Raw genomic sequence first — 21934 nt, forward strand, 5'->3', positions numbered from 1 at the left:
TGAATGCAACAGAAAGTCGGCTTTGGACTAGCCAGGACTCATACGTTCATTGTTTTCCAATCAGAAAAGGGAGTCAACTCAGCGTGCTGGTCATCACGACGACCAACGTCTCTCCAGGGAATAACGGCGCTCTTGCTTCCGGGGTGGATGAACTACAGAAGCTTGCTGAGGGCTGGGACCCTATGTGAGTGTCCGATGAATGATACCCACACATGCATACACTGAGATGTCTTTGATGAGCCTGGCGGCAATATTTACGGCGGCAGACAGAGTGAAAAAGTGGCAGTTAGTATATGGTGAGCTACTTTGAACTAAATATCTTCGAATTTCCTAGCAGGCTGTATGGCTAACTGAAGACACCTGCACAGTGCCTCCACCACCCACGATTGTCTCCCCAAATGCGACATGTGTGCTTGCAGGTGACTGCTGTCATTCATTCAATCCGCTTCTGAGTCAGGGTCTCAGTCTTTGCTTGGAGGATGCTGCGGCCCTTGGCCAGCTCCTCAGTCACGTGCAGTCTCCGAACCAGCTACCAGACGCGATTGCGTTATATGATGGCTTGAGGATCGACAGGGCTAGGAGGCTGGATTACGAGACCCAGGTTCAGGTTGAGAGGCTGGTTTCTGTTCATCGTGGGCTTCACAAGGGTCCAGGGGATGTTGTGGGTATTTCAGACAAAGTGCAGGATTGGTGAGTCTTCATAGCACTTGAGAGAATGCTGGATTTAGTCGGAGCAATGCTAATTGGCACAAACCAGGGTTGATCTCATTGAAAAAGATTGGATTTGGTCTTACGATGCTTTTGATGAGGCTGAAAAGGAGTACGCGAAAAATCCCTTTTGACATATTCGCTAAGATAGTTCCCTTCCGCTGAAGAAATATGGTGAAGCGGACTGAGTCTCACAGTTCTCTCTAACATCACAAGTTACTCCTTCATCAACGGTCTTTTCGCTACCAAGCCCGCTTTTGGTGTTACAACAGGACATCATTGAAGATAAAAAACTTGTAGATGCGGTGCTACATTGAAATACGTCGTAAGAACTACCCATTATATTGACACAGCCTCCCAAAACAATGCAGCCTGCCCACAGAAGGCGAGAACATACCCCATTGGTAATCTATTGGGATGTCGTCATGTCCTTCTTCCACTGATCCACGACCTTTTCCAGCAAACCTTGCGTTGCGAGTAAGTCCACCGCCGTCCCGGCCAACGCTTTGCCCGTCCTCAAGCACCTATGGAAGGCGTCTTTCGTCCCTGAAGCTTTCTCGAAGCCAGGCGTGTGCGGGCCTCCACCCCCCGCCATAGGCACGATTGAGAAACTTGCGTTCAGGCTCGGCATGGCGTGGCTAACATCGCCTTGGTCTGTACTGGCACCAATGTGGATGTCTTGTTCAACCGAGCCCACATTCGGAGGGTCTAGCGCATTCCAGTAATTTGCATACGATGCGGCCAGCACTCGGTTTGGGACGTGTTCGGCGTACGCCTCCTCAACTGTGATCTTCAGCTCGGCCCCTGTTGCCTCAGCTCCTGCCCGGAAACAGGCTTCGACCTTTTTGCGTAGCTCCTGAAGACGGGAAGGTGTGTGAAGGTATGACGGAGAGTTCGCACGCACGACAAAGATACCGGCGGCGTATCCGGGAATAACCTGTGGTGCCGTGCCACCGTCGCTGATGTAACCTTGAATGATATCACCAGGCATTGTCTGTTGGCGAAGCACCGAGAGTCCACTATATGCAATTACCAATGCATCGAGTGCATTTATTCCCAACCAGGGGCTCGTAGCGGCATGCGCCTCGCGGCCAAAATATTCGGCTTTGAACCGGGTGTATCCAGTTGTATGAACAAGGGCACTGTCGTGTAGGATGCCTGGATGGGAAATCAGAGAGACGTCAACGTCGTGGTCTCTGTAGGCACCTGCTTCCAAAAGGCGGATCTTGCCGCCTCCGCCTTCTTCTGCAGGTGTGCCGAAGAGAACGACCTTGCCTCTCAGTCCCTCCCGCCGCATCAGTTCGGCTGTTGCCAGCCCGCCGGCCAATGATGCAGTCGCGATGAGGTTATGTCCACACGCGTGGCCCATGCCGGGTAATGCATCTGTCCAAGCTCAGTAAATGGTGAGGAGTGTTGACACGGAATCATAAGGCGCACCCATCTCAACATTGAGGGACACCACTGGACCCTTCTCACCGCTATCGTAGACTGCCACCCAGGCCGTCTCCATCCCATAGGCAGAACCCGTGACCTTCCATCCTTTTTTACATTTCAGAAAGCTTGTCAGTAAAGCATGAGCTTTGTATTCCTCGTAGCCAAGTTCCGGGTTTTCATGAATCTTCGTGTTTATTTTCCATAACTCATCGGAAATCTCCTCGATAAAGTCATTGATCTCGTTAAGGTATTTGTGCTCAGATCCCATGGATTTGTCTTTGGTGTCTCGGTCGCATACAAGAACGTAGTCGTTTTCTTCCATTGTATCGCTAAGCAACTAAGGCAGTCCAAACTATGGACTACTTTACTACTTTCCAGAATGTGCTCAAATGGAGCGACTCGGATATTTCGGTCGGTTCTCCAACCACCACCCCGTGACACGGAATGAAGAGTGCCGCAGAGTTACTCCACCTGCATCGAGCCGTCATGCGTTATTGGCTCGGCTATATCACTATACTGTACCAGTATAAATATACCCTCACCAGGGTAACAAACGTTAAATCCTGAAGTCTCAACCCACCTAGGCCCACAAAACTCCAATACTTAACTTAATTAGGAGAACAGACTAGGGACCAAGGTAGTAGATACTATTCCCAAAGAGTTAACCGATCTGTTCAAGTCTCTACACCATTAAGTTTACTAGAAAGGCGACTCACCCTTTATAGTGGGGTGAGTAGGCCTCCACTTCAGAAAATAACGTTTGTTGCCCCTGTGGAGGTGTATATGTCGGGGAACTTTGAGGTGACGCAATGTAGTCACTAGGTAATTGTGAATTTGGGGGAAATGCTATGGCATGTCTCAAGGCATGCAAATGTGCACACAACACATAGTGCACGCAATAAAGTTCCTTCAGGCTCTAGCTGCACCACACACACTAAAGATTTGAGCCATTGTGTTTCTTTCCACAAATGCCAAATAGTATGCCTGTTGCTCGGTCCTCGGCGTTGCGACTGGGTCAATGAAATACCATGCATAAACTTGTTTTGGGGGCATGCATAGTTGATTCAGAGACATTGCGTGTCTGGAGCTCGGTAGGACAGGCTTCATGGAAACCACTGCATGACAGAGACTGGCGATGCCAATACTGATAATGTATATTGTATTTGATGTGTAAACGAGAGGACACACTCATGTGTGAAATGGCTCCATGGAAATACTTAACGAGTGACTAGAAACACAAAGACAATATCTGTAGAAGGGCGTGACGCGCGAGGGGCTCTGGCTCGGCTACGTCTCAACCGCAATCTCCCTCGGGGCGCTCACAGCAACCTCCTGGTCCTCCTCCTCCTTCATTCCCCCCAGAATCATTGAAGGCGGAACATCAGAAAGCAGCTCAGGGGGGTTGGTGAAAGCAAAGAACTTCTCATCGTGCCATTGCCCAGCGGTGATGTACCTCCCCTCGCTGTCAGTAAACATGGTCGAGTCCTCGGCTCTGAGGAAGTACGCGATGGAGTAGCGGTGCTCGGTTGGGTCGAAGGGAACGACCCTGTGAATGCACGACTGCATCTTGTGGCCACTTGCAAACCGCAGAGAGTCACCGACGTTGACGATGGCGCAGCCATCCTTTGGCCGGACGAATCCGAACTCGCGAGCTCCTGGAGGGCGGATCTGAAGGCCCCACTGTTCAGCAAATAGCAGGGTCAATGAACTAATGTCCGTATGCTTCTGATGTCCTATCTTTTGGGCTTGAGGGTCGGACGGAATATAGTGCATCATAGCGAGCGTGGTCGTGGATGGGCGGTCGTTACGGTGAGTATTCTCGAACCGAGCGGCACCTGTGAGCCCGAGCCCCGAGGATAGTGACGACAAGATCGTCTTCGTAATGATGTTGCATCCTGCAATAGCATTCTCTAAGATCTTGATATCTGGACTGTTCTTGATAACGCTGGGCAAGTGAGGGCTGGACTTCTGGATCTCGTCTCGAGCGACCTGTCGACACATGCATTTAGCCAAGCGTTTTACGTACATGGAACAGCTTGAATCAGGGTGAGCGACATCTACTGACCTTGATCATCTCATAGCCATCCTTGGTGTCTTTAAAGACCCCTGTGCGTGAACCAATGGGCTCGTAACTGATGCCAACAAAGTGTCAGCATATGAACATAGAAAGGCGGTGTCGAATGTTTTATCATCTGCTACTTACCCGAGATGTGGAGAAATTAGTCCATACTGGTTCTTAACCTCAATGGGAGATTCGAAGAATCGGTGCATAAGCTCGAGAGTCTTTTGCTGGTCTTCCAACATCCTTCGGCCATCGATTCCTTGTAGATCCAGGTAGAAGAAGCCTTCGGTTTCGCAGCAGCGAACCACCTTCTCTAGCTCTGCCGGCTCCTGAGATAGAAGACGCTCGAAGCTGACCGTTGCCATCGGGTAGACGGGTGTCTTCTTCCCGTTCCATTCCACAGACTCTGGAATAGCTTCCTGGATCGCCATGGTGATGAATTTTTAGAGTGTATGTCAGGACCAATTGAATGAAGTGAGAATATCTTCAGGTTGCCTTGGCTTCTGATTTCGTGCCTTCACAACCGGCTCTGCTCTCTTATTAAATGAGCGTCGGGGCATTGGTGGCAAGCTTGCTGCGCAACGCAATCGATGCCGAAGTTGGCCTTCGGTATTTCCCCTCTTTCAGGTTGCAGAGACGTGTCCATGGGTACAATCATCCATGTAAACTCTTTCCAATCTTTTTGGCCTGGTTAAACACCGCTCTCATATCAAACTTTAGGATGAACCAGTATTCCTCTCCCTCGGCTCCAATCCACACCAATCCCGCTGCGCTGGCCAACAATCTCCGACCACATGGGTGTAGGTTGTATGACTCTTTGTGAACTTTCCCCTCACTTTGATACATTACAACCCTAGTAGATGAGGTCCGGACGATCCGTCAGGCGGTGTGCAAAAGTATCCAGCCACGGCTAAGGCGGGATTCTTCACTAGTAAGTTATACAGCCCACAAACGACCCAAAGAAGGGACTTTCAAGACAAAAAAGGCATTAAAAGATTCCTCGTTCGATGATGAGTAGATTGATAATAAATTACTCTCCTACATGCCTTGTGGTTATTGTGTGGTTAATTCTGAAAGTTAGGAAGTTTTGGTTATGCTAATACTTATGGCCGGATACCTAGGTACTATTGTATTCCGCCTGTCCGTCTAGTTACAGTACAAGTCACATTCGTGTGATCGTCTTGAAACAGAGCAATCAAGCAACGAGCGGGGCCGGGTGCGACCTTACTTTGCCCAGATTGCTACTTATCTTTTCGCCTGCCTATCTCAGGGATATGACGACCTCCCGCTGTCCCCGATATGGCAAACATCGCCGGCTAAATATTTGGCGAAAGGTTACATGCTCTATGGCCAATCCAGATATACACTATATCAACACAAACCAGCATTTCATCCAGACAAGCTTCCGAACGCTCCGTTCCCTCGCAAGCCTTGCATTCAGTCACTTCAAATGGTTAATCTGCCAAACTAGGGGGGGAGGTGAAAAGGGTGCTCCAGCAAACCACTTGATAATAATTATTAGTCACATCTGTTCGACACAGTGCCAAGATCGGCACGTACCTATTGATATGCCAAGCTTAGTCCCGTCTATGTATATCCCTAAAACGTAGGTCGGGGATTTAGAAGACACCGCCAAGCTTCGGCAGATGTGGATTCTATGTCACAGCGTATCATTTGCAGAGCCCGAACGACGGGCAGTTGCATTCAAGAGATATCGGACTGCAGTAGATCTCCGCGTACAAAGCAGGAAAAGCCCTACGTGGTCTCCCATAGAACATATGGAGTATCTGAATCATTCTCGTCGCAATCAATGACGACTGGGTTGCCCAACGCCATTTCGATATGGCGAGGTTCGGGGGGCAAAAGAGCCTCACTGCACCACAGGGAAAGCACGACGTGACAACCATATTGAACTACTGGGACGACCCTGGCGACGGTTCCAAGCCGACTCCGATTGTCATCGGAAAAGGCAGGATAACAAATGATCGGCCGCATCTACCACACGGCGTTATTGTGTCAGATGTTAGCGGCGACGAGGATCGATACACCCTCGACAGCCACGGATTTCAATACTGTCGAAGTCCAAGCAAAGAGAAGGATTTTTTGGACGACAGCAAGATCGTAACGGAGTACTACCCCGAGTGCGAGCAGCTTTTGAAAGGCGTCACGGGAGCCAGCCGGGTTCACATCTTCAACCACAAGGTCAGACGAGGCCCAACTCATTGGCATCATCTGGGGTTGAAGAACCTTGCGAACCGTGGGCCTGTCACAAAAACGCACGTGGACCAGTCATACGACGGGGCGGAGTTGCGACTGAGATGGGAGCTTCCCAATGAGGCGGACGACTTGGTGCAGAGGAGATACCAAATCATAAATGTCTGGCGCCCGATCAGGACCGTCGACAAAGACCCCATTGCTGTTGCCGACGCGAGTTCGGTCCCCGACGCAGATCTTGTGGCGGCTATTATGGTCGAAGATGACTACCATGGAGAACAATGGGTTGTGAGGCATAACGCAGCTCATCGCTGGTTTTATAAACATCTTTTGAGCCCCGAAGAGGTGCTTCTGATCAAATGTTTCGACTCGAAGGAGGATGTAGCTCGGAGAGCGCTGCACTCGGCTTTTGAGGACCCGGCTTATCGAGACAGAGAGTCTCGGCAGAGCATTGAAGTCAGGTGTTTGCTACTGTACGATGCATGAGAACACTGTATACATGGTTAGAAATCTGAGAGACTTTCCTTGCATCTGGAGATTGGCAAATGCAAACAGTGACAAGGACTAAGGTTAGTTTAGTACAGAGAACCTGGGAACCAGCATTTGTCCACTTTCACCGTCGGTTGGTAGAAGAGCTGAAGCCACCAAAGCCACCTAGGCACATTTGTTCCATGTACCCGGACATAATTCGACCTGATGTATAGTTTATTCACCTAACTAGGTGAGATGGTAGAACAAGATTCCAACACATACAAGTTGATGACGAGAACCACCTGTCGCCGATCAGACCAGCCATTTATGTACGTGCTGAGACCAGAATATGCTCAACTGCATCCGCGTCAACTCACTCGCGACACGAGGTCACTGCAACGGCTTGCTCACCCGGCAGCATCCCGTTTATTCATTGCACGTAGAGTCACAATCCGGACAAATTGGGATGCCGATCTCTTGTCCGATCTCCAACGTGGCGGGGTCGAGGCATGGATTCGCAGCCCGGATTGCATCCACCGTAACATTGTACTCCTGGCCAACGATGAAGAACGTGTCGCCAGCCTCAATCTCATAAATCGGATCCGCGCCCTCCTCTCTTGGTACGCATGGTCTAGACCCCGGTGGTTTGACGCAGCTCTCATTGTCTGGATCGCAGAGGTCGGTTGGGACAGTCAGGACCTGGCCTGCGACGATGAAGTTCGAGTTGTCGATATCGCTTGCGGCAGCAATGTCACACACGCCGCTGTCGAATGTAGCTGCGATCATCTCGATAGTGTCTCCAGCGGCCACAGTGTAGTTCGTCACAGGCCCGTCAGTGCAATTGCCGCTCTGTCTCGTAGACAAAGGGCTTGACAGTCCGTCTCGCGAGATGCTCAGAGCGCCAAGATTGATCACATTCCACGAACACGAGGGCATGACCCCGATTGAAGAGTCGTTAAAGTGGAAAAAGACATTGCGTGCCTCGCAGCTTGCACGTTTCGATACGGGATGCGGCTCTTCAGTTCCATGCATTTCGGAAGCTGCCGCGGTACCCAACACGCTGGCGAAGATAATTCCGTAGAGTAGTTGCATTTTTAACTTGAGAAAAGAGGTTGTATATAGTATCAACGAAAGACCTTGGCTAGAAACTCATAAAACGCGGACTGTCAGCTGTATTGAAAAATTAAAGGCAGTGTGTCCGGACTGCCTGGGAAAGCCTTCATTTTGTACTTCCAATGTTGGCATGTGGTCTTTCGCGGATTGGCAAAGCGTCATGCAAGGGCGTTGTTTGTCTTCTGGCGGACAGCTTGGGCTCGTCCCCCAAGCCTCTTATGAATTCAATTTTTAACTCTAAAATATTTTGGTCATTTCAATGTGCTGTCCTTGGACGTCTGGGTAAATGAAGTGGGCTAGGCGATGTCAACTTCATGCTTTGGTGGTGTCCGTAGGTTTCCCGGGTGAACCTTGTTCTTCGCGTATTCGGGAGAAATTGGAGATACCGAGCATGTAAGTCACCATCCATTTGAGCATATTTATGATAGTAGCTTTTTCGGTGTGGGATTTACGGTCCGGTATTGAAGAAAAGGAGATTAAGGCCGTGTTCAGCAGGTCTTGGTAAAGCAAATAGCATCATTGATAGATGAGTGCATCACTTGACCACACGCTCACGTTCCTTGGAAGACGAAGCTTGTCATTACATGGAAGAACCAGTCGTCTTCGATTCCGTGTAAGACTATACTAAACTCAAATGTCCGTCATGTGCGTTCACTAGTCACACGAAGTTGGGGCTGTGCTGTGAGCAGGCCAACCGCTCTCATCCTGAGATGGCCAGGGGTGTTCAGGGCTATTGGGTCACCCATTTCATTACATCAGCTCCTTGGCCGTGGGAGAGGGATCGCCTATTCATCTTGCAGCACACTGTCGTCTCAATCTTGTTTCCAGGACGAAATCCTGTGAGTGGAAGAAATCAATCGCTCCGGTGATTTCATCTGTTCGGCACAGCTTCCAGGTGTCCTGTACGGGGGCTTGGAAGCCTTCGTTAGACTATTGTGTATCTCAGAAGTCTTTCGGCTGACGAGAAGGATCCGTATCGGCGTCATTGAAGCAGAAACATCCAACAGTGTTCTAACGAGCACTCGTGGGTCATCAGCTTCATCGAGCCCATCAATGACCCAGTAAACCGGCTGGTCTTCCTTTCTTGTGAAGACAAGTGATTTGAAGACTCGATCCCATATGATCCTGGCATTTACCGACTCAAAATTGATGCGCTCTTCTTCGAGTTCCTCCAAATTACGACCGAATTCCGGCATGCTTTGGGTCATCTGGTAAGCTATAGATCGCAAAGAGTGACTCAGTCCTCGCCTTTTCGAGGCACTGAATCTGATGAAGAAGTATTGGCACTTTCTTCCTTGCTGTGTAAGGTGGTTCACAATGAAGGATGCCAGAACGGACTTCCCGGTAGCAGGACCTCCAGTGAGCCATAGTGCCCTAGATGATGGATGGTCCACATCAGCCCAGATTAAGAATCGCTTGTCGTTGAGAATCCAGTCGCTCGTTCCTTCCCTCCATTAGTCGCGAAAGAAAATGTAATCTGTGTCAGGAAGGTCGTTTATGGCCAGTATCATCTTCAAGTCCTTCGAGGCCTTTCGATGAGAGGCAGGCCCTGGACTTGACCTTCTAGCCAGGATCTTGCTCACGAGAGACTTCAAGAAGTTCCTCACAGTAACATAATTTGGATCTGAAGGGCCGTCATATTTGCACACGCCATGGTGATCGGCGTCCAGAGCCCTCAATAACTCTCCTAGGTACTCAAGTACGGAAGAATCCTTTTCAAGGACCATGATTCGGTTGTTCTTCAATCCGATCGCGGTTGGTCGAGTCTCATAGAATGATCCGATATCTAGTCTTAGTGCAATATATCGGAATTGTTCGTTCAGCTTCTAAAGCATCAGCGAATTAGACGCTAGATCAGCTACATATTGCTTCAAGTTTTCAAGTTAGTAACGATGCTAAACTATAGTATCCTATTCAAAGTCTGCGCCAGTTGCGTCCCACAGTGTAGTGTAGCGAGGAATGTAATCGCACAGATGGACTTGATGATGTCTTCATATTCCGGATCGTGCTAGCCTTGCATATAGCCCTCTTTAATAATGAGCCCACCCATGCTATGGGCTACGAATATTAACGGTACCTAGCTCAAGGTCAACGCAGTTTTCCCGTAAGAGGATTTGAGGGTGTACTTACACTGCCCATATATAAGTCTTCTATCCTCTCACCAGTAGCATATTTAAGGTCAAACAGCAGATATTTTGCAAAGTCAAGCGCTAAATGTCCAGAATAACCGCCCTTTTTCGGTGTTGCGTTATAGCCGAAGGTCAATATTCTCACAAGACATAGATCTAGCTCCAGGGCCAACAATATCAAGGGCCAGAACAGATCAGGGTCGCGGTTCTTAGACCATATCCAGCGACTCATACCACCCAAGCCATGCACGAACACGATGTCGGCTTTGTGTCCATGATCTGGTGTATAGACGACGTTGAGCCCAAAGGGCCCGGAGTCTGTGGCGCTCCTCTTGCGAGTTACAATGCCATCCGATGTGGCCGTCGTGCTCGGTGCTAACGGCATTTGAAGGCTCCTTTCTGCATCCTGAGAATCGCTTGGCGATGGACTGGTCCCGCGAGTGGCATCGTGTTTGCGATGGAGGAATTGTGACAGCCTAGCCTCGTCACTTGGCTTCCGGCCAAATGTAGAGATATTGCGAGACTGAACGGAGTAGGGCTGTCAGAAAGTAGAGTCCGCTCAGGAGGGGGTCAGGGCCTTACCATGGGAGTCGGTTGTGTGGATTTTGTGTGGATTGAGGATTATTGTCACCAAGATAGCGTCGACTGGTATGGCATGCTCTCTCACTGCGGTTGGACTGAAGGCATGTTGCGAAAGACAACCTGAAGCATTCTCACAACTTTCTGTGACGGCATCCGGAATCCCTTACGACGCTTGAGTCGATTTGGCTCGCGTTCCATCTTAAAGGCGTCGTTAAGGCTGATCCTGCAACAAACCAGTGGTCTAAGGATGAGGGGTGCGTGGGCGCTGTCTCGGAAAAACGAAGTTAGGCCCCCCCCCTGTTCTATTACCCCTGTAAAAGTTTACACACTTACTTCACACATATACTTCTATTCTTCTTATTTTTAAAAAGAATTTAAAAAGTATTAGTTTATTAAAGATTATATAAGTTAAAAATATAAAAAAATTATAATTAATTTTTTAAATGTAATTTAAAGGGTAAATTTAAAGAGTAGATTTAGAGGGTAGGCTTAGTTAGAGGGTGTGAAGCGATTGTGTAAACTTTTGCAGGGGTAATAGAACAGGGGGGGGGCCCAACTTCGTTTTTCCGAGACAGCGGGACCTGCATGTTGGTGCACCTCGTGCTTCTATTTCAGCAACCAACGTTACAACCTTGGATCCGCAATGGGTTGCCCATGCGCGAGTACTGCACCCTAGACCAGGCGTGTACCTAGGTAAGCGACCTTGTGGTAAGCAACTCCACGACCGCTCGTCAAGGCTCATAAGATGTCATTGATCCATGAGTGGTTGGAGGTTCACACATCTTCGTTTTCTTAATGTTAGTCTCCTCCATTGTTAACAGTTATTAAATCGTTCGCGCACTTCATTTTACCTGGTCGTACCTCAGGGATCGCTCATTGACGCGAGGCCATGACAGATTCATTTGACTGGCTCGACGGCGTTGAGGGAAACTTCCCTGTCCACAAGGCTGTAGCAAATGGTATGCATCCTTTGCTTCTTGACAAGTCACAATTGAAAATAGACCTCTCGTTTGTCTTGGAATTGACTTCGCTTGCCTCCAGTTATGCCCAGGGGGACAAAGGTCATCGCTTCCGAGTCGTCGGGAATCTCAGCCTGGACAAAAACAGCAAAGGTCTCCGTGATCCTACCGGACGGAAGCGCAACACGATATTTTCTGAAATGCGCAACCGGCCAGGGTGCAGCAGCGCTGGCTCAAGGCGAATTTCATTCAGCAAACAACATCAACTGCGTGGTTCCGGGTCTCGTCCCCAAAGCCATCGGATGTGGCGAGTACGACAATGACGGGACGACAACCTATTTCTTCCTAGGGGTCTTCCACGATATGGACTTTTCCACGCCGCCAGAGCCAGACGAGATTATTTCCCTGGTCTCGCAGCTCCACAGCCGGGGGACTTCGCCGAATGGCATGTTCGGGTACCCTGTGCCGACTGTGAGTGGCCGCATGGAAAGGACTGTCGCCTGGACCAGCAGCTGGGCCGAGTCGTTCGCACTTCAGCTCAAAGACGTGATCAAGTACGACAATGACACCAACGGCCCTTGGATAGAGTATGACGCAGTGTGCAAGCAGCTGATTGATGCCGTGATCCCGCGCCTCCTGGGGGCACTCCAGAGTGAGGGCAGAAACATAAGGCCGGCGCTTATACACGGCGACCTTTGGGAGAGGAACATCGGGGTTGATATGGAGACGGGAAACATGGTCATATTTGACCCAGGCTGCATGTATGCACATAATGAAATGGAGTTTGGCACTGTGAGTAACTGCCACCTCCCAAGGTCGGTTTCAGATGTGGACAAATCGATGTCGCGCTGTCAACAAGTGTCAGCTAATGATATTACTATTTAGTGGCGTTGCACGTGGTCGTACTACTTCAACTCGCCAACATATATGCGCGCATATCAGCGTGATGTTGAACCCTCCGAGCCAGTTGACGAGTGGGACGATCGAAATCGTCTATACAGCATCCACCCGTATCTGAATGATTCCGCAGGCCACCCTGGAAGCCGCTCGCGGCAGATGTTAGCTTGTCCCCTTCTACGTAGCTGAAGTCCTGGCTGATCCTTGCGCATAGAGCATACAATGACATGTTGTATCTGATTGAGAAGTACGCGCCGTTAGAGGGTCTGGAGAAGTGCGACCCGCAGAAAGACATCAGATCACCGGCGCTTATACAGATTTCAATATCACCCAACTAGAGTACCTAGGTAGTTCTGGGCCATGTGAGCCGTGGATAGCTTAGCTGCTACGTGCATCAAGTTGACCGTCGTGGGCGGGTCGAGGTCAAGCAGTTAAGCCATATGACAGATGACGGACGTAGTAAAGATGGGGAAACAGTGAAGGGAGTTCCACGATGCGAGGTGTGTGTTTGCCCTTGAAGTAAATTACGAGTTTCAAGACGGCCGGTGGAGTGACTGTTGATTCCACGTTCGCATTGAAGCCTGACGTCTGACCGTCCTCCGTGACGGGAAAGGGCCAGCACTATTATGTCTCGTAGTATATCCCACTCTCCCCACCCACCCCTCCTGAACAAGATCCGGTCACCAGCAGGTTGCTGGACTCGGTCCAAAGCGTCTCTCGGGTTCTTGCCGCAGTCTGTTCTTCCAACAAAGTCTTGTAAGGAGTAAGAGGTACGAGTGACAGGCGGGTACATCTCATACCGGTGGCGCGAGGCCAACATTCTGGGCTCGGGATTCACAAAGCCACTGGTAGCTCGGGTAGACGACCAGATGAGCTTTGTCTGCCGGACCCGGGCCCTTGACACGTGGCAATGGTGACAGAGATGGTTGCCAGAGTGCTCGGAGGTGTTTCGTAAAGGTGGATCTTGTCCTTGTGCCGAATAGGGTATAGATTCTTGCAGGTAATGTCGACAGGAATCATTTCTCCTTCCCAAATTCCACGGGTAGGTTCATGCCCACCCTCTTGGCCGTCAACCGCACCCGCTCCTCCTCGTCCATGCCCATGCCGGGGTTGTACCTCTCCAGCAGTGTGACGTATGTCCGCTGTGCGCGGACGTATGCGAGGTACTGTTCTGCTTGCGCGACGGCCTGTTCGGGGGCCGTTTCGGGGCGGAAGTGTTCGCGGAGGCGCTGGTGCACTGGCGATGGCGTCTTGGAAAGGATTGGCCGAGGTGGCAGCTCGCGCAGGAACGAGCGGTACAGGGAGCGGAGCCGTGGCGCTGCTGGAGACGACATGGCGATGGAGTTGCGAACGTGGGGTACTCGAGCTTGACCGAACTGGAGCGAGGGAGTGGTGACAGTGGTGATTTGAATGATGTATGAATGAAGAAGCCTTGGGTGGAGAATTGGGTGGAGAAATGCACTTACAGGGGGGGGGGCCGTAGCCTTGCCCGCCGAGTGCTTGTTGCCAGGGGCTGTGGTGCCTGCCGGGAGTCGCCCAGTGTCGTCACAGGCGAATTTTCTTGGGGCGGATTTCCTGCAAGACATCAACCATCAGCAGACACCAGCTCAGGCGTCGCATTCCCCCCTGAGCTGCCCACGTGGAGGAGACGCCTCCTAGCCTCCCTCTCACATGCGACCAATGTCTCCACGAGGTATAGCCAGTCTGCTGGCCATGCCACCAGCCCTACGGCCAATGTTCCTGCAGGCAGTCATGGCCATGCCCCGATCCGAGTCTGCGGTGCCCCTCCGTACCTGCAGCCGCCGGCCCTACTCGTCGCGATCGACCAAAGCTTCGCGCCCACGACGACCACCACCATCGCCACCACCTTCGCAACCACCACCACCACACCCCCACAGCCGCGATGAAGGGCCCCCACGCTCCTTCTCCTTCCATCCCTCGCCCCCCACCGTCCAGCCGCCCATCTCCCACCTCGTCTCCGATACCCCTCCCCTCGGCCTGACCCGCTCCGCCTCGCTCTTCAGCAACCCCAAGTTCCTCTACTCGGCGCCGCGCTTCCTGCACCTGCCCATCAACACGCGCACGCCAGAGGTATGCCTGCTGGGGCGGTCCAACGTCGGCAAGTCGACCCTGGTCAATGCGCTGGCCGGCCTCGGCGGCAAGCGGGCGGGCGCGAGCCACGGGTCCAAGAACAACCGCGCCGGCATAGCCATCACGAGCCCCAAGGCCGGCTGCACCAAGACCATGAACGCCTACGGCTTCGGCCCGCCGCTGTCGGCCAGGCCCCTGACGCGGGCGGAGCAGGAAGCCCGCAAGGAGGGCGGCCGCGGGCGCGCCGAGCGCAGGTCTTCTGAGGGCCAGAGGAGGGAGCCCATGCCCAGCCACAGTCTGATCATGATGGACATGCCGGGCTACGGCCTCAACTCGCGCGCCGACTGGGGGGAGGAGATCCTCAAGTACCTCAACCGCAGGGAGATCCTCCACGGCGCCGTGCTGCTGATCGACGCGGTGGCTGGTGTCAAGCAGGGCGACAGGATGGTGTTGGAGGTGCTGCGGGATGCGGGGCTCAAGACCAGTGTGGTCCTCACAAAAGCGGACAAGCTGGTGAACGACACGGATCGTGTCATGTGGGAGAGCAGTGCGCCGCTGAGGCAGGCTTGCCTGCACATATGGGAGGAGATGCGGACAGTGGAGAGGGCTGGCCAGATGGACTGGTTCGAAGGTGACGGCTGGAACCCCGAGATCTTTATCACGGGCGCGGGTGACCCGAGGTTCGGGGGCATGGGCATCGATGGCGCGAGGCTGTCAATATGCAGACTCGCAGGCCACGTTCCTACTCCCGCGAGGAAGTTCGAGGTGGCGCAGCCCGAGATCGTGCCATTCGACCAGCTCGTCTTCAGCACCTCTCCTTCGACGTCCACGCCGCCCCACAGCCAGCCTGCTGTCGAGGTACAAGAGGCTGAGGAGCAGATTCAAGCGCCAGTAGGCCGTGGGCGGATCAGACCATGGAGAGCTAGAAAGCGCGTCGACCAGATGGAGCTGATGGAGGCGGCTGTAGAGCGGCCTCGAGCCAGGAGACGTTTAGGCCCGGCCTCGTTCTAGTCCTGCAAGAAGACGATGCTGCCTTGCACTCGCGCCATCTTGGGCCATAATTCTGAAATGTATCCTCTACATAGCCCTGACAACACCGTCATGACCGAAACCCAGAGCCAGCGCTACGAATTCATCCTTTTGAGCCCATTCCGCCCAACTCGCTCGCTGACAGGTATGCCGCCACCCGAAAAACGGTATCTGGGCCAGAACACCTCGCGAAGGTTCTCCCAGAAACCCAAATCGTACAGGTTATCCACCTCCCGCAGACTCTTGGGCCGTTCCCACTCGCCGACGCCGGGGATGTTGGTGCTGTCCGCCCTGGGCGGGTTCCCGCTCTCGGTCCGGATCAGGATCTGCTCGGCCTCGTGCGGCCACCTAGTCCACGCAGGCTCGTTGCGGAGGTCCTTTTGACGCGCCAGGCTCATGCGCCGCTTGAAGGCGAAGCCCTCGTCAATCTCGAGCTTCCAGTCGGACCACTTCATGGACTCGTTGGTCGTGGTGCCTGCGTAGACCATGTACAGATTGTACAAGAAGAGGCCCCACACGAGCGGGGACGTAAGCGCCGTCAACATGGTCACGCTCCCCATTCCGACGTTGTCCTGCAGACCCCAGGTCCAGACAATAAAGTATGCGGTCCAGGTACAGCCCTTGGCTGAGGGCGGCCAGATGGAGAAGTCTGGGGAACGCGCCTTCATCTTGGCGCTGAGCAGGGACAGGCCGATGTATGAGCCATAGGCTGTCAAAAATGCAGTGCTGAATAGGAGAAGGATGAACCAGTGCAGGTTGCCCTCGCCAACGCAGCCGTTGATGAAAATGCAGTGATGGTCCGCCTTTGCGATGCAGTGCTTGCAAACAGTGCAGTGCTTTGACCTTGCGGGTTTCAGGAGCCGGCATGTGCGGCAGTGTGCACCGGGGTGGAAGAGAGTGAAGTCGTAGGGATAGTGAGCCATCTGCTCGACGTGGTTCTCGGGTGTGATGTAGCCCGGGTCCGATGCTGCGGAGAGGTAGAGGAATATGTATGGACAAGCGATGGCCGGCACAGCGACGGCCTTCTGGAGAGACCCAAGCTGTGGCCAGACGGTGGGCAGGTACATGTATTCACCGCCGACGAGAAGCGATATGAAGAATATCAAGACAGTCGGATGTCTGTCGTACATCATATAGTTACCAAAACGGCGCATGGAAGACGACAGACGCCCGGAGGTGATCTTCCGGTCCAGGGCCAGGAGCGAGTTTGGCAGTGTGGCCCACAGGAACCGGTGGAGCCATGCTATGGGGGTGCGCCTGGCAGCGGCAGGTCAGCTACGGGCGGCCTAGGATGTCTGATGTCTCCAAGCAACGGGAGGGAGGGAGGTGATCGTATCATCCCTACCTGAGCGCTGGGAGACGGCCAAAGAAGGCTACAAATGTCATGAAGGAGATGAAGAGCACCACAAGTGCGACGGTCGTGAAGGTCCCCATGGTGTCACCAGGGTCATTGTGCGAGTGTGACCAAGACGATGAGGACCTGCAACAGCTAAATTTATCCCACGAACGCCGTCAAGGGCGAGGCAAGTGATGGCTGTCGAGGGCAGCGCTATCACATGAGGCGGACGAGGTCAACAGCTGAACCAGGCAGCACGGGGAGGGCCGGGTGAGGCGGAGGCTGTCAGGGCGGGTGGTGCAGGCAAGCCACGCTCTCTCTCAGCTGTCGAAGGCACCCAGCCTGGTGGGAGGTGGCAGGAGGTGGGCAAGAGGTGGGCAGCCTGTATGGCGAACTGAATCCTCAGTCCGGAAACAGCATGTGCGTAGTCTGTCTTGTCGTACCTCTTAGTTGCACTCGGGCGTCAGCCTGCCCCGATACATGCATCTCGCTAGGAAAGAGCGGGGCACAGGCCTCGCGTGAGAGCGCGACTCACTGCAACCTTGTCACGCGTCGGAATCACGCAGGACATCGGCGTCGAGGTGTGACTTTCTCTGGTGTAAGACGCCCGTTTTGAGATCTCGATGACAAATTCCATGGCGCATACTTATTGAGCGATTCTGCACACCACCAAGAGATAGAACGATGGTGGGAATCCTCGGTTTTGAGGGATCTCACTTTTGACCAAGCAGCTCGTACTCCGTACTTGGTACCTCAGGTCGACCTCTGCCATTTCACAAAGAGCAACCACCGTCTCATGCACGCACTTTCCCCGCCTGTTGCTTTCGGGACTGAGTTTCACCAGCAAACAATCTGCCACTCCTATCTACCAAGATACACATGTGTACTTCCACCCAGCATCTCAACACCAACCTGAGGCTCTCCTCTCTTGACACTAGAGACGACAGTCCAACCCGGATCCGACGCGAAGCAGCACTTCACCTCTTCTTCCACCACTACCAAGGGTTAGGGTCGAGACCTGCCCGACAACGACCACGACAACAACCACGACAACAACCACGACAACAACACCATGCCGATCGTGTATGACGGCACCGGAGGCAGCGGCCATGGCGATCTTTTCGAGGGCTTGAAGCTTTTTATCTCCCATCGGGTGCCCCTGCGCGACAAATGGGTCGATCTTGTCAAGGTAAAATGAGATATCCCATCGTGCAGTGACCGACCTTTTTCACTGACACCCTCAGGGCAACGGAGGCGAGGTGGTGCCGCTCGAAAAACAGGCCGACATGCTTATTTCTGACCACCTGAAGAGAAATGGCATTGCTCCACCTCCAGGATCATATTCGTGGCAGTGGATTCAATTCTCAGTCCAGAACGGCTTCCTGCAATCCCGGGACGACTACCGAATCCAAGAAGCCCCGGCAAGACCTGCAGGAGCTTCGAGGGCCGCTGCGACCTCCGCGCCTACGAAGGGCCAACGTTCTAAATTCACCGCCCAAGACGATGATATCTTGGCAAAGTTTGTCTGGGACAAGGAGCAACAAGGTAGCAAAATCAAGGGCAATGTGATCTTCGAGGAGCTAGACCAAAAGGTGAACCTGGCCCATTAACGTCTATTTACTTGAAGGTTCCTCGTTACTGACCTCCTCAAGTATCCAAATCGTCATACGCCACAGTCCTGGAGGGACCGATGGGTCAAATATGTGTCAAACCGACCCCGTCCAAATCTGCCTCGAGAGAACCCACCGCAGGATGCTAGGGCGAGATCTTCTGCTGAATCTGATAGCCGTCCGGCTCATCGGGCGCCACAATCCCATGCTAGTCCATCCAAAGCACAACCCCCAGCTGCCAGACCTACAGGTTCGACGTCGGCGAACCAGGCGCAAGGGAGAACCTGGTTCACCAAGGAGGATGACGAAGCACTACTCGACATGATTAGACGCTTGCACGAGATAGCCGCTGCCGAAGGCAGGCCGGTTAGAGGACTTGATGGGAACAAGATCTTTGAAGAACTGGCAGCGAAGGCGAGTCCAGTCTCACAACCTCTGCATCAAATATGTGTCCATGTATTATACCGACTAACTCGATACTTAGAACACTCGGCATTCAGCGCAGTCTTGGCGCAACCGATGGATTAGGCACTTGAAGGCTACGTTCGAGCAAGAAGGATCAGAATTACAGGGCGGAGCGGAAGTACCAGAGAGTCCAGTAGCTCGGCCCAAACCGCAAATACGAGCATCCCGGGAGCCCGTCGCACCTCGGACCCAGGCTAAAGGCACCTCAGCTTCGTCTTCCGCAGCAGTCCCCAGTCCAGGACCGCCTACACGACAGAGGACACTCCCGGTCTCCGACGAAGAGAGGCTCAAGAGACAGGAAGAGCGCAAGAGAAGAGCTCGGTCGGCGATGCTGCTCCAACGACTGTGGAGGGGTCACGTCGTCAGAAGAGATCATGCTCAGCTCGAAGCCTCTGTTATTCCCCTACAGTCACTCATGAGGGGTTATCTACTACGGATGAGAAGAGAACAGGAAATGATTGATGCTTGGCAGGCAAATGCCGACCCGCTCGGGCATGAAAATGATGAAGACGACGAACAGTACGACGATGCCCAGGAGGATGTGAACTCCGAATTGGATGGAAACAACTCAAGCTTGAGGGACCAGTTCTACGAAGATCTTCGAGACTATATGGATGTCAGCGGCGCAAAGATTGAACTCCATCCTGTCATCCATGGGCGTGAGATTGAGCTATGGGAACTGTTCTCCACGGCAACCCAACAGAATTGTGAGGCCGAGGACCGTGATTGGACGCAGGTTTCACAGCGGCTGGGCTTTGACCGGACGGAGCTCGCAGGGTGTGCCAAGGAGTTGAAGGAATGCTATAATCGCAATCTAGCAGAGTTCGAGGAAGCCATCGGCTCCTACGATGACGAGGATGAGGATGAGGATGCAACAGCGATGGCTGAAGACGAACAGGCGCACGGTGACGACGAAGAACAGGCGCTGGTCCAAACATCGGACGCTGTGACGGCGCCTAAGGAGCTTCCTACAGTGCCTTTGTCCCCGGCATACCGATCTTCTTCACCGATCGCAGGCGTCAAGCGATCCTTTCAGCAATCGAATGATCTGCATTCTGAACTCAGCTATCCTTCGGACAGGTCCAGCAAACGCCGCCGGCACGATCGGGAGGCAGCAATTCCGCAAACGCCGGAGCACAAGCTCTGGTCTGGGGGAGGGTACAATAGCCGTTCAGCCGTGCAAGATTTCTCGTCGCCATTGAAGTCGCGGGGTGCTGCGACAGAACAAGAAGGCATGTGTTCGGTGGACGAGGCCGACGCCTTCCTGAACAATGGTATCCATGATACTGAAGAGATTGACCAATTACCTGACCCAGCGCCTGCGAGGAAACAGAGATTCGTTGAGCCTGAGACCCAGGATTTCGGACAAGGCATAGGCTCCGAAGATGATGTGCGTCAGACAATCGAAAGTGACAACAACGGCTACATGACAGATGACGATGGCAACAGCCCCTCACAGCAGCTTCATTCCGAATTTGAAGCATTTACTAGCCTCTCGCCTCCCGCTCATACCAGAGACAACGGTGTTGTCTCCACGAATCGACTACCTTTCTCGGAGTCCAGTCCTAGTCATAGAAGGCCGACCAACGAAAGGAACACGATTGTCTCCGGTACGGGGGATGACGGTGGGCCGGCCGAGCATGCAGCACGCAACAGTATCTCGAGCCTGAAGGCTACAAAGCGATCACTACCCCAGCATTACCGGACCCTGCAAGCCGTTTCGACTGCCGCGCGCCCTCCCGCTTCAGCCCCGCCACTGAGGTCCAAGGCGATGGTGATCGCTCGGCCTACACATGTATATCCAAACCAACCATCTGATGCTTCTCATCACCAGTCCAAGAAAAATGTGTCTGCAACGTCCACACGAGCTGTGCAGATATCCGCAGGACAGCACAACTCATCAAGGAAAAACCCGGCCTCATCTGCGCCCTCTCCAGCATTAGCACGCACTGAAGCCAGAGCTGATACTTCTCAATACAACCAAGATTATACCAATGCCCAGTTCGAGCATTTTCAGGCCTTGGGCTATTCAACCGTACACATCGCCTCAGCCATGGAAGCGGCCTCTCTACAACGTGGGCCCATGACAGTGGTACTTCAGTCGCTCGCGGCGGGCAAAGGAATACCTCAGGATGAGGAGGGAGTGTGGACAGATTACGATGATGAAAAACTAAGGAAGATCAGGGAGTACAGTCAGAAGAAGAAATCCGGAGTTGCTCCCTCGAGTTCCGGTCAAAATGCCAGGGAGAAGGCGCTTGTGGACGGCTACAGAGATTACCTGCTGAAGAAGCACAAACCACGGTTTTATGCCATGAGATTGGAATTAAAAGATATGTTGGACAAGGCGCCGCCTGAGGGATGAGTGTCGGGCTGCGTCGGAGCGTTCTCTTTCAAATACATGTCGACAGCAATTTTGCGGATGATGGATGACTTGAGGTCTTTCGGACTTCATTGGCTTTGTTTTCATGCTACCTATCAGATACCCTTGGGGCTCACTGGTTACTCGACCGGTTGCTCTTGAGCTTTATTTCAGTAATAAACCATTAACGTGATAGCTGAAGCAATTCGATCCAGACTGCGTGAGTAGAGAAGTATTCCTCGCGCCGAGACCCCATCATACACGTGTCCCCTTTTTTATTGACTGCAGTCTACCAGCACATACATGAGTGGTGTAGGCATGGCAAACTTGACCCCTGTGCTGTCTTCTTCATTCCCGTTCAGCGATCGAAGTCACCCTGAAAGCATTGAATAGGTGTGGTGGCTGACATCCACGTACTTCCTCACTCTATGCAGACAGACACTGGCCTAGTATGTTACCACCAGCCATTCACGGT

The 21934-nt window shown here is 52.7% G+C and overlaps 9 protein-coding genes across 9 annotated transcripts; 4 read left to right on the forward strand and 5 right to left on the reverse strand.

The window, feature by feature from the left end:
• Positions 1-1117: 1117 nt before the first annotated feature.
• Positions 1118-2464, reverse strand: KVR01_000406 (uncharacterized protein; the record flags this gene model as incomplete). The annotated part of the gene is made up of 2 exons (XM_044788183.1): positions 1118-2091; positions 2146-2464. 2 exons carry the CDS (start codon positions 2462-2464, stop codon positions 1118-1120), a joined length of 1293 nt encoding a protein of 430 aa, XP_044650355.1.
• Positions 2465-3429: 965 nt separating this feature from the next.
• KVR01_000408 (uncharacterized protein) lies at positions 3430-4635 on the reverse strand (the record flags this gene model as incomplete). Its single annotated transcript, XM_044794538.1, has 3 exons — positions 3430-4131; positions 4208-4274; positions 4346-4635. The coding sequence occupies 3 exons, from the start codon at positions 4633-4635 to the stop codon at positions 3430-3432; spliced, it is 1059 nt and encodes a 352-aa protein (XP_044650357.1).
• A 1411-nt stretch (positions 4636-6046) lies between these two features.
• On the forward strand, positions 6047-6904 carry KVR01_000463 (uncharacterized protein; the record flags this gene model as incomplete). The annotated part of the gene is made up of 2 exons (XM_044792637.1): positions 6047-6367; positions 6407-6904. 2 exons carry the CDS (start codon positions 6047-6049, stop codon positions 6902-6904), a joined length of 819 nt encoding a protein of 272 aa, XP_044650412.1.
• A 411-nt stretch (positions 6905-7315) lies between these two features.
• KVR01_000494 (uncharacterized protein) lies at positions 7316-7981 on the reverse strand (the record flags this gene model as incomplete). Its single annotated transcript, XM_044783359.1, has 2 exons — positions 7316-7477; positions 7514-7981. The coding sequence occupies 2 exons, from the start codon at positions 7979-7981 to the stop codon at positions 7316-7318; spliced, it is 630 nt and encodes a 209-aa protein (XP_044650443.1).
• Positions 7982-11602: 3621 nt separating this feature from the next.
• KVR01_000286 (uncharacterized protein) lies at positions 11603-12907 on the forward strand (the record flags this gene model as incomplete). The annotated part of the gene is made up of 4 exons (XM_044781723.1): positions 11603-11672; positions 11755-12464; positions 12558-12730; positions 12784-12907. The coding sequence occupies 4 exons, from the start codon at positions 11603-11605 to the stop codon at positions 12905-12907; spliced, it is 1077 nt and encodes a 358-aa protein (XP_044650235.1).
• A 678-nt stretch (positions 12908-13585) lies between these two features.
• On the reverse strand, positions 13586-13903 carry KVR01_000130 (uncharacterized protein; the record flags this gene model as incomplete). The annotated part of the gene is made up of 1 exon (XM_044788449.1): positions 13586-13903. The coding sequence occupies one exon, from the start codon at positions 13901-13903 to the stop codon at positions 13586-13588; it is 318 nt and encodes a 105-aa protein (XP_044650079.1).
• A 346-nt stretch (positions 13904-14249) lies between these two features.
• On the forward strand, positions 14250-15671 carry KVR01_000437 (uncharacterized protein; the record flags this gene model as incomplete). The annotated part of the gene is made up of 1 exon (XM_044783505.1): positions 14250-15671. The coding sequence occupies one exon, from the start codon at positions 14250-14252 to the stop codon at positions 15669-15671; it is 1422 nt and encodes a 473-aa protein (XP_044650386.1).
• A 113-nt stretch (positions 15672-15784) lies between these two features.
• On the reverse strand, positions 15785-17123 carry KVR01_001005 (palmitoyltransferase SWF1; the record flags this gene model as incomplete). Its single annotated transcript, XM_044793186.1, has 2 exons — positions 15785-16946; positions 17035-17123. The coding sequence occupies 2 exons, from the start codon at positions 17121-17123 to the stop codon at positions 15785-15787; spliced, it is 1251 nt and encodes a 416-aa protein (XP_044650954.1).
• Positions 17124-17821: 698 nt separating this feature from the next.
• On the forward strand, positions 17822-21462 carry KVR01_000323 (uncharacterized protein; the record flags this gene model as incomplete). The annotated part of the gene is made up of 5 exons (XM_044782296.1): positions 17822-17842; positions 18035-18214; positions 18270-18617; positions 18906-19049; positions 19120-21462. The coding sequence occupies 5 exons, from the start codon at positions 17822-17824 to the stop codon at positions 21460-21462; spliced, it is 3036 nt and encodes a 1011-aa protein (XP_044650272.1).
• Positions 21463-21934: the final 472 nt, after the last annotated feature.

The sequence above is a fragment of the Diaporthe batatas genome (genome assembly GCF_019321695.1).
Source record: "Diaporthe batatas strain CRI 302-4 chromosome Unknown Contig00001, whole genome shotgun sequence".
NCBI lineage: Eukaryota > Fungi > Ascomycota > Sordariomycetes > Diaporthales > Diaporthaceae > Diaporthe > Diaporthe batatas.